General features: G+C 39.2%; 1 protein-coding gene across 1 annotated transcript; it reads left to right on the top strand.

Moving 5' to 3' along the window:
• Nucleotides 1-5,110: 5,110 nt before the first annotated feature.
• Nucleotides 5,111-10,312, top strand: LOC145996817 (uncharacterized). Its single transcript, XM_083133349.1, has one exon. It carries the CDS (start codon nucleotides 5,111-5,113, stop codon nucleotides 10,310-10,312), a length of 5,202 nt encoding a protein of 1,733 aa, XP_082989475.1.
• Nucleotides 10,313-12,276: the final 1,964 nt, after the last annotated feature.

Raw genomic sequence — 12,276 nt, 5'->3', positions numbered from 1 at the left:
TGGTATTTCCCACAGGTATTTAGAAATAATTTTTCCGTCAGGGTATGGGGAATTTTCAAGTATTTACAAAGGCTCATTTCAGTACTAAACAAGTGTTCTTTTTGGAAGAAGTTTGCCAGTCGAGTTAGGTTATACATGATTTAATTCCTGGCAACTTCCATTAAGAAATTGTTTAAATCAGCTGACTCAGACTGACTACAGTATCAGTATTATTCTATTATGAAATACTAGTTCCTGAACTTGTAATAATAGCTTTACACGTCTAGAAAGATGTGATAAAGGAGCATGTTCATCTCCCAACTTATCTCATGCATGAATGAGCGACTTCCTACTTCTGCTCTCCCAACTGGCGAAATGAAATATCGAATAAAGGCCGAATCTCACGGAAATAGATTTCCAGTAGGAATGCCCTAGTTGGCGCTGGACTGGCTAGTTTTCGCCTCACACGACAGGCCTACTTGTTACCCTACTTGTCGATAGTCTTTTGTTCCCATAAGACATTGCTCAGAGTAGACAATCTTTGTAAATAGTCTATGGGCCAAGTGGCCAAAATTAAGAATTCGGTATAATTTGGGGGTACTAATTTTTCTTTATGCCACAGTTATATGAGTGCGTAAGGATACCACAAAAAAACCATGATTGCCATTTCAAAATGGTAGCTAATAGAAATGACGGCCAATCCAAAATGGCGGTTGTTGACTTTCGAAAAAACTACTATATCTCTGACACTAATAGTCCGATTTCAATATTATTTTTATTTAACGAAAGCTTAAAATGTGTTCTATATTTAAGGGTATCTTAGATGTTTCAATATTGGCAACCGTTAATTCGTAAATCGCAGATTAGTGAAAAAATCGTATTTCCTAATAATAATTTTATGTTTATCATTAAATTACTAATAACCTAGGCATCTTTATGCCACAGTTATATGAGTGCGTAAGGATACCACAAAAAAACCATGATTGCCATTTCAAAATGGTAGCTAATAGAAATGACGGCCAATCCAAAATGGCGGTTGTTGACTTTCGAAAAAACTACTATATCTCTGACACTAATAGTCCGATTTCAATATTATTTTTATTTAACGAAAGCTTAAAATGTGTTCTATATTTAAGGGTATCTTAGATGTTTCAATATTGGCAACCGTTAATTCGTAAATCGCAGATTAGTGAAAAAATCGTATTTCCTAATAATAATTTTATGTTTATCATTAAATTACTAATAACCTAGGCATCTGAGAAGAAAGTGTTCCAAACGAATATTGTAGTGTAAACTCGTATCTTCAATTTGACATATTGCACTTGACGAATTAATTATGTAGGTGTGTAGGGAATGCTTCTAGCCGAATGTTCGTTTAGTCCTACTTAATCGCACCTACTGTAACTGGTATTGACTATTCAAGAACGTAATATGTTGGATAACTGTTATAATATTTAATAATAATAAAATTAATAGTAATTTTATTATTATTATTATTATTATAAGTAGTTGCAGTAGGGGAAAGAAGGGTAAGTTGGCGAAACGGGTAAGATGACGAAGTCGCGAATTTGGCCCAAAAAATCATAGATGGCAGGAGCTGAGAACCTCATGTGGTGACATGTGCAAGCATGATATACTGGAAGCGGAACCATCCCTGTGGCAGTTACTGAGGGGGAGTAACAAGAGAAAGGTGTTTGTGTTAGGTGCTAGGTTCTGCGGTCATCCTGTGGAGCGGTAAGTATAGGTTCACTTTGCTGCTTGTACTGTTACATTACCTTAGTGATTGTAGCGTTCGACATACGTATTGCATTGTTGTTGTCGTTATACCTTTTCACGGTGTTAAGGGAAAAAAACTAGTGTTACGGTGTGCGGTAAGATGAGTGAAAAACAACGCAATATCGGAGATCGTCATGTTACCCCATTGTTAAGCGAAGAAATTTAGACAACGATAGCTAAACAATAAAAGTTCCTAATGATTAAAATCGAATAGAAAGACATAAGAAAAAAAGGTAATGTTTGGAAGAAGAACGAACCACAACACTGAACGCATGAACGAGCAGGCGGTGACGACAATGATATTGTCTGTCCTGGATGCAGGGAACAATTTGAGGATCCCCCTAGTGAAGATTGGATACAGTGTCGGGAATGCAGCGAGTGGTGGCATGACAACTGCTCTAATTATGAAGGCTTTGGACACTTGTGTTGAATTTAAGTTGCCTCGTCATCTTACCCAGCAGGTGGGGTAAGTTGACGAAAACGTAACCTATGCTTACATTTATTGTAGTCCGGACACTTTATGAGTTTTCACATCGAAACTTGGTCATCTTTATGACAAGATACCATATTATGCCACTGCCAAAAATTATGCATTTTGGTGAAATAAAAGTGGAAAAATCAACCTTTTCCTTAATGTCGCCAACTTACCCCTCTTTCCTCTACTAACTAACACTGAGAAATTTTGTTTATTTGTTACCGGTGCCCATAGAAGAACGTTATTGATTGATTTATTTGGTCAGCACTTAGGCTACTTGCACCCGCCACATTAAAAGGAGCCAAGTCCTTTACCATAGATAAAAAAAATCAACATGTGACTCTGAGGACATAAATTTTTACCCAGGTTAAAAACTGAGGCTGTAAAGGGACACTCAGCACATGTAAGAACAAAACGCAGGACAACGCTGCACTACAGAGGATTTTACTGGGGTCGAAGATATATTATGTTTGTGACTTAAGTTCAGGATTCCAGCGGCGATCTGAGTTTTCTTTATTTTACCCTAGGTGTAAAGAAATGGAAAAATACAGGTAGTAAATATGAATGGACTTAATAAAATATCATGAAGGACTGAATCTGTAGCACGAGTAAATTATCCTAAAAGTGGATCGCCAGTTTCAACGATAATTAGTGAATGGCATTCACAGGTGTTTCAAGCAAACCGACACTGTCACGTGTTGTGGATGTATTACGGTATCTTGTTATTCAGGAGCTTTTGCAGATTTTTATATCTGTGATATCATCGTCCAGTAAGTTGAAATTCATGTTTTTCCCAAAACCCTTCAGTATTACAAAGATGGAACAAAGTCCAGTTAATAGATTTTGTCGTTTTCCTAACAAAGTTTAAATTGATATTTTACGAGGTTCACTCGTCATATTGATTTTGAAAGAAAATTAAACTCTTGGAAACATTTCATTCCTCTTTCTTATAACTTGAATATTTATATCAGTAGTTTCGTCTCAAGAAAGACGACGAATTATGAATTTATAAATGAGAAAACTATTTTAGACAATCTTTTCCTACCTTTGTCTCAATACTGAAATAGGTCGCTAGAATCAACAGAACTTCTGGCAGTTCTCACGAATGAAAATGAATTGCATGGAGATAGACTGGTAATCAAGAATGAAAATTTCACAGTAAATACCCACCAAGCACCATGCATGAATAAATTATATATATATTGTTGTGTTGGAGGCTGGAGGCTAAGTTGTGCTTTCAGCACACTTTTATGGTATACGAATCAGTGGCGTGTTTTCGAACACAGCCTGTGCATTGAGACAAATCTCCCATCCTAATTGGTTCTAAATAGTACGTGGCGGCATACTACATGTAAAATTCCTTTTCCTTGAGAAAAGTCATGAGCCTCAGCTTCTCACCTCCAATAGTCGGAAAAAAAAATATGCATCTTTTTACCTTGTTTCCTTTTAAGGAATGACTTAGAGGGAACGGGTATAGGTGTAGTATGTCTCCACATTGGAATAATGTAGGTGTGACATGTATGTATGTTTCAAGTTCTTTATTTGTGTATATTTTCTCCACTTTACTTTCTTATTAACCACGTTAGGTTAGGTAAGGGAAACATACAAAAAAATATGTGTATGTTTTACTTACCTAACTTAACCTAACCTAACCTAACCTACCGTGGTTCACATTGACGTATCCAGAAAAAATGTGGAGACATACTGCCGTGATTAAAATGTGGAGACATACTATACCTATACCGAGGGAACGTTCATTGGTAACAACAATAAATATTCCTTTGTTCCAAAGTTGTTTACTGTTTTTTTTTGTATTCACAGCAACACAACTTCCGAAGTATATTCCATGGAGGATAGTTGTTGAATGAGTCTCCTAATTCCTGGCAAGTTCAGGTCATACATGAATTTATAAATTGACGAGACTGTAAATAAGTGTATTTCTATTTTAAAACTTTGCCTTATTTTTATATTTATACATATTCTCCGTACAATAACTTTTTGGGATAGATTAGTGTATGTATTATTATTTGTGTTATCAATGTGTGAAAATTTGTATATCTTAAGTATTCATTATACTTGTCGCCACTAGGTGGCAGGACAGTGCAGACTCTGCTTCGGAGACTGTGCAGGGCGTGGTACATATCGGGAAATACCCGCACTGTACGAGAGAACAGCGAAGACATTGCTACACGGTGGTCGACTCCATTCCAATGTAGTCCAGTGTCAGTGTACATTAAATAGTGTATATAATCAGTCCAGTGTTTAAATAAGAAACGCAACATTTTATGGTCATCTCCGGGCAGGATTAGTTTACCAAGTGAACAATCTCTGTGAGATATGGCGTGTTACGCAGCAGAACAACGTCTTAGCTCGCCCGCCATGGAAAGAACGAGTGTTTTCGCGCGGTGTCGAAGTGACTTTGTGTGCAGTGTTCCAGTTACAGAAGTGTACTGACATTCGTACTTACGTCAATATATGGTTGCATGTTATGTGCTCAATCGTAGAACTTTCTGTGTCACAGCACTTATTACGTATTACGTGTAATTTTCAATCACAACTGTTACGCGTGTGATTTGAACAGACATTCCGTATCGTTATCGCGCGTACGTCGAATGTTTTGTTATAACACCGAATTATACACGGTTGTATTCAGTGGACAATCAGTTATCTGCTACGATAACTCATCACGGGACTGAGTATCATAAATGTGGACAGTTTCAAGCATCCACTACAGTATCCTGCTGTCGGCTGAAGTGACGTCATCGCCAACACCCAGGGAAGCTTCAGGTCAAGGTCAGTAGTTAGCTAGGCTCGCACCATATTTTGTTTACTCTTTCCTCACGTACTATTTCCTACATATCTTGCCCTCTTTCCTTCACGATGGATGAAGAAGAGAAAAGAGTGTTGATACGTAAGAGAGCTGGGTTTAGGGGCCAGTTAACACGAACACAAGCATTTGTCAATGCCTTTGAAGATACGGGGGAAGTTCAAGAAGTAAGGGTCCGTTTACAGAATTTAACACCTTTGTGGGAAAAATACGATGAAGTTCAAACACGTTTAGAAGTAGAAGATATAAACGAGAATCACGAACCTCACAGGGAGGATTTTGAAGAAGTTTACTATAAGGTACGGGGTAAAATGGAATCCATTATAGAGAAACATAAACAAGCACAAGCTGCACCTACAGATGGATCGGATGTTGTAAACAATGCTTCATCATTAGGCACCAAGCACATTAAATTACCCACGGTATCTTTACCCACGTTTCACGGTAATTATCAGGATTGGTTAGCATATTCAGATGCATTTCAGGCTATGGTTCACACAAATGACAATATTCCTAAAATACAGAAATTCCACTACTTGCGTTCATCATTAGAATCTGAAGCAAGAACACTTATCGATACTTTGCCCATGACTGATTCAAATTACGATATTGCATGGCAATTGTTGAAAGATAGGTATGAGAATAAACGACTGATAGCAGCAAGTCATGTCAATAACATCTTGCATGTGAACGCAGTTAACAAGGAAAATGCCACAGAATTACGTCAGTTCATTAATGACATCACCAGTAACTTAAATGCTCTTCGAGCCCTTGAATTACAAACACCGTTAGAAGATGTTATTTTGATACATCATTTTTTGGCTCAACTTGATTCTCACACAAGAAGGGAATGGGAATTAAGCCATACCGATCAGTCCTTCCCTACACTAAAGGAACTGTTCACCTTTCTAGAACAAAAATGTCAAGCTTTGGAATCTTTGAAGTCTGTTCACGTAAATAAAAATGTCAATGAACACAAGGTTAGCCCTAAACAGAAACACATCCGTCAGTCAAATTCTTACCTGACAACTACAAATACACAATGCTATTTTTGTAAATTAGCACATTCCTTATATTCATGCAAGTCTTTTGCAGGCGCAAGTCTGAAGCAGAAACAAGAGTGTGTGCGCAACAACAAACTTTGTTACAATTGCCTCAGATCGAATCATAATTTAAGAAACTGTACTTCAGGTAATTGTAGGCGCTGTGGATTGAAACACAATTCACTGTTGCATCCAGACGAAGGCGGTAAACGAGGAGGTCCTCTAAGGCAAGACCAACCAAGGAATGACTCACCAGACACGAGGAATGAAGCTGCAAGGACAACTTCAGTACAATCTTCATACTGCACATTTAAGAGTAAACCAAGATCACACGTTCTGCTATCGACAGCTTTAGTAGAAGTCATCGATTCTAGGGGACAGCCACATACATGTAGAGCTCTCCTGGACAGTGGGTCTCAGTCAAATTTCATCAAGGAAGATCTTGTTCAGAGACTACAGTTGCGAAAGCAGAAAAATCATATTCCAATCAGAGGAATCAATAATGTTTCATCGGAAGCCAAGCACAGTGTAGACATTCAGCTGCGCTCAAGAGTGTCAGACTTCCAGACTTCACTTACTTGTCTGATACTCCCACGCATCACAGGGAACGTACCTTCTCAAGTTATTCATCACGAACATTGGAACCTACCAACCGACATTGAGTTAGCAGATCCAGATTTCTACAAACCGGAAGGGATAGACCTACTAATTGGATCGGAACTTTACTTGCACTTACTTCTTCCTGAAAGACAAACGAGAGATGAAAACTATCCAGTTCTTCAAAATACTGAATTAGGTTGGATTTTAGCTGGTCGGATGGAACAGCCTGTAGAACCTAGTACACCCACAGTAGCATGTTTTGTACGCATGGAAGACAATTTGGATTCTCAATTACGGCGTTTTTTCGAGTTGGAGGAAATGTACTCGAAACCAAAAACAGCTGAAGAAGTAGATTGTGAAAACCACTTCAATCAACACACCACCAGAGATGAAACAGGGCGTTTCATTGTTCGTCTCCCATTTCGATCAGATCATACAGAGCTAGGACATTCATACAACCAGGCATTATTCAGATTACATCAGTTAGAGAAGAGGTTTCAACAACAACCAGAGTTGAAAGAGGAGTATGGCAGAATACAAGAGGAGTATGAAATATTGGGACACATGAAGCCAGTACAACCAGATCTAAATGAAGATGATGACTTGTCATACTATTTACCACATCACCCAGTATTCAAACCTAGCAGCAGCAGCACGAAGACCAGAATTGTTTTTGATGCATCAGCAAAAACAACAAATGGAGTCTCATTAAACGATATACTGATGGTCGGTCCAACTACACATGACGATCTTCAGTCTATAGCTCTTCGCTTCAGAACGCACAAGGTTGTATTTACGGAAGACGCCGAGAAGATGTTCAGACAAATTCTGATTCATCCAGATGACACTAAGTTTCAACGCATACTTTGGAGAAAATCTACAGATATGCCAGTACAGACGTTCGAGCTCACAAGAGTCACATTTGGTTTGGCATCATCACCATTTTTGGCGACTAAAACATTTCAGCAGTTAGCTGAAGAGGAAGCAACCAAGTTTCCGAATGCATCCAAAGTTTTACAACGAGATGTTTACGTTGATGACCTCCTCACTGGAGCCAACAGTATTGAAGAAGCTAGACAATTGCAAGGAGAACTAATCGATTTACTGAATTCAGCAGGATTCACTTTGAAGAAATGGTGTTCTAATCATCCAGAACTTCTTGAAGCAGTACCAGCTACTCATAGAGAAATGCAACTACCATTTCAGTTCGACAAGGGAGCAAGCGTCACGGCTTTAGGCCTCATGTGGGAACCAGCAACAGATAAATTGCAAGCAAATAACAAGGATATAGTGTCATATTATGAAGACAACATCACTAAACGACAAGTAGCTTCTATTGTCGCATCAATCTTTGATCCTTTGGGACTAGTGAGTCCAATAGTAATTTCTTACAAGATATTTCTACAACAATTATGGTTTCATAACATGGAATGGGACGATAAGTTACCAGATCAACTCAACATGGAGTGGAAACGTTTGTTTCGACAGTTACCAAACATTAATCAGATACAAGTTAGCAGATTTGTGCTAGTTCAAGGAAAAGTGGTTGACATTCAACTCCACGGATTTTCAGATGCATCGCAAGTTGCATATGGCTGTTGTTTGTATCTTAGATCAACAAATGAAAATGGTGAAACCACTGTACATTTACTTTGTTCACGTTCGCGTGTGGCACCTATAAGAAGGATCACTCTTCCTCGTCTTGAATTGTGCGCTGTCTTGTTGCTGGCGAAACTAACACACAAGGTGTTACAACTACTACAATTGCAAGTCAGTAGAATCAATCTATGGACCGATTCGAAGATCGTACTGGCGTGGCTAGCATCACCTGCAAGACGATGGAAAACCTTTGTAGCGAATAGAGTTTCACAAATTCAAGAATGTTCTAAGCCTCAGTACTGGAAACATGTAGTGTCAGCACAGAACCCCGCAGATTTAATCAGCAGAGGGACAAATGTAGACTCACTACACACCTCTCAAATGTGGTTTCATGGCCCTGATTGGCTATCACTTCCAGCAACAGCATGGCCTTCGAGTACAACATCGTCAAGGGATGATGACTTCGAACTCGACGAACTTGAAGAACAAAGAACAACTACAGTAAGTCTAGTCACAAATGCACCAATAGAATTTATCAGCAGATTTTCGTTGCTATTGAGACTTCAAAGAGTGATTGCATATTGTTTGAGATTTCTACACAATGCGAGGAATAAACAAGAGAAACACATAGGATCATTGTCAGTAAATGACTTAAGATCAGCGTTGCATACTTGCATTAGAAGCGTGCAACACGAAGTTTATGGCAAGGAAATAAGACAATTGTCTTCTAACAGTCAGGTGTCAAAGGATAGTCAACTTTCAGACTTGCATCCTTTCCTCGATGACAAGCAAGTACTCAGAGTTAGAGGAAGACTTAGACACTCGCAGCTACCATATGATAGCAAACATCAAATCATATTGCCACCGAAGCATCATTTAACTGAATTGATAATTCTTTCAGAACACCACAGGTTATTACATGCAGGACCGCAACTCCTTATATCTTCATTACGACAGGAGTACTGGATACCAAGAGCCAGACAAGTTGTCAGAGCTATTCTCCACAAGTGCCTCATTTGTTTCAAATTAAGGGCATCTATTTCCAACCAACTCATGGGACAATTACCACCATCCAGAATACAGTCCACTAGACCATTTCTAAACGCTGGAATTGATTACGCTGGACCAGTTATCATCAAGCCGTCAATCACTAGAAGCAAATCAAGGCTGAAAGCATATGTAGCAGTATTTGTATGCTTTGCCACCAAGGCCATACACCTAGAATTGGTCGGAGATCTCAGCACCAAGTCATTCATTTCAGCTTTGCGAAGATTTACGGCACGCAGAGGAAAATGTTTGAACTTGTACAGTGACAACGGAAGAAATTTCGTCGGTGCCAATCGTGAATTACAAGACTTGAAGAATTTATTCCAATCATCAGACTTCAACAAGTCTTTAGAAGACCATGCAGCTCAGGAAGGATTCAAATGGCATTTTCTACCACCTAATAGCCCAAATATGGCTGGACTTTGTGAAGCAGGAGTGAAGTCCATGAAGCATCACCCGAGGAGAATCGTAGGGAACTCTGCTCTCACTTTCGAAGAACTTGAAACACTCTTAGTTCAAATCGAAGCCTGTCTTAACTCAAGGCCCCTCACAGTATTGTCACATGACCCTACAGATCCCAGTTTTATAACCCCTGGCCATTTCCTTATTGGTGCACCCCTAACTAGTTTTCCTGAGCCTAGTCTAACTAACATCAAAGAATCCAGTTTATCCAGATGGCAGAGATTGCAGCAGATGTACCAACAACTATGGGACCGTTGGTCAAAGGACTACTTGCATTCCCTGCAGCAGAGGGCCAAGTGGAACACCCAAAAGAAGAATTTGGAACCAGGAACAGTGGTCTTAGTGAAGGAAGATCACCTACCTCCACTTACATGGAAACTTGCTATAGTTGAACAAGTGCATCCTGGTACAGATGGACTAGTGCGTGTTGCAACTGTTCGCACTTCATCTTCAACCTATAAACGTCCAGTTAACAAACTAGTGTCTCTTCCAGTAGATCATTAGTTGTACTTTTGTTGATCGACTCGATCAAGAGGGGGGACTATGTTTGGGATAGATTAGTGTATGTATTATTATTTGTGTTATCAATGTGTGAAAATTTGTATATCTTAAGTATTCATTATACTTGTCGCCACTAGGTGGCAGGACAGTGCAGACTCTGCTTCGGAGACTGTGCAGGGCGTGGTACATATCGGGAAATACCCGCACTGTACGAGAGAACAGCGAAGACATTGCTACACGGTGGTCGACTCCATTCCAATGTAGTCCAGTGTCAGTGTACATTAAATAGTGTATATAATCAGTCCAGTGTTTAAATAAGAAACGCAACAATAACAAATATGAACGTCGTCGCGTTGTAATCAAGGTGCCTAGCGTTAGATACCCGCTGGAGCCATTTAGTTGTTTGGATCCCATTTAAAGTGTTGGTCTAGTGCTCACGATTAGCCTATATACAGTATGCATAAAGTAGACTTAACCAAATTTCAGTTACCTTCCTGTTATATTCGTTTGATTTATAACTTCATATCAAATCGAATATCCTATGTATCTATCTACAATAGCTTATCACACCCAATATTTCTCCACTCGGGAGTCCCACAAGGTTCAGTACTCTCGCCGTTGTTATATTTACTGCATTTGGCAGATTTACCTTACCCCCCACCTGATGTTCATACATTCCAATATGCTGACGATACAGGCTTTCTGGCGTTAGGGCGAACAATCCATCAATTGAATCAGCACCTACAAAAAACAGTCGATGTCTTTGTTTCCTGGTGCCGCCGTTGGAGACTCCTAATAACTTGTAGCAAGACAAAAGCAATAGTATTCCTGCCAAAGGGTTGACGTTCACGGGTTCATAGAAATCCAGATTTGCTAGCTATCAAGGTTCAAAACTCCCTAATAAGATCTTCCAAAACATTGACGTACCTCGGTGTTGTTTTCGATCAACACCTCACTTGGAAAACTCACCTTGACATTTTAACCAGTAAAGCCAAAATAAGACTAAACCTAATGAAACGAGTGTGTGGGACAACCTGGGGCTTGAAGGCTGAACTGGTTATCATGACATATAAAGCTATGCTCCGTCCAATTCTTACGTATGGTTTCACAGCCTGGATATCTGCAGCACCATCCTTCTACGAAAAACTTCAAATACTAGAAAGACATGCTCTTCGCACTTCCTATAGGATATCCTTACCCAGACCCACCAGATTTTTGTATGCCAGGATGACTTTTCCACACATCCTGTTCTCAACTCAACTCCCAGGTTGTCCTACATACCTGCAAGGCTTTCTCTCGAACAGCAATTACTTACGGCCACACTGCATGGATATCAGCACCAGATTCATTCTATCACAAACTACATGTTCTGGAAAGACATGCTCTTCGTTTGGCCTTTAAATTGTGGTCCTACCAAGCCCTACACGACTACTGTACGAACGAATAACCTTTCCCGAAATCACAACTGATATCGAAGCCGTCCGTCACAAATATATAACTGGTCGAATTAACTCGCACCGTCCACAACATCTCAGCACAATGTACGAAGATGCTCTTCACGACTGCCTTCCTACATACCACTGCACACCATTACAGCATATCTTAACCATGTATACCTTCCTCATTGATCCACAGCATCCTGACTATCAGCTGTATAATATAAATCATCCCCTGGAACTACAGCATGTGATATATCCAACACATGTTGCATATATAAATAATCCATCGTAAATTATTATTTTCCTCACTGAAGATAATTTTCCACTACCGTCACTGAATAAATGAGATCTGAATGAAATACCCACAGAATAAGTAAATATGTACCACTTCTAATACTGTTTTTTTGGAGGGAATTTGTTGGTAGAGTCATTCTTGTGATTCCTTGCAACTTCCTAAATATACAAACATAAACAATGTGTTTCGTTATCTAACCACGTTGATATTATTACCACGAAATGCATCTGTAA

Source organism: Lepisma saccharinum, chromosome 13 (assembly GCF_977018435.1).
Source record: "Lepisma saccharinum chromosome 13, izLepSacc3.1, whole genome shotgun sequence".
Classification (NCBI taxonomy): Eukaryota; Metazoa; Arthropoda; class Insecta; order Zygentoma; family Lepismatidae; genus Lepisma; species Lepisma saccharinum.
This window is presented reverse-complemented; position numbering and strand designations above follow the sequence as displayed.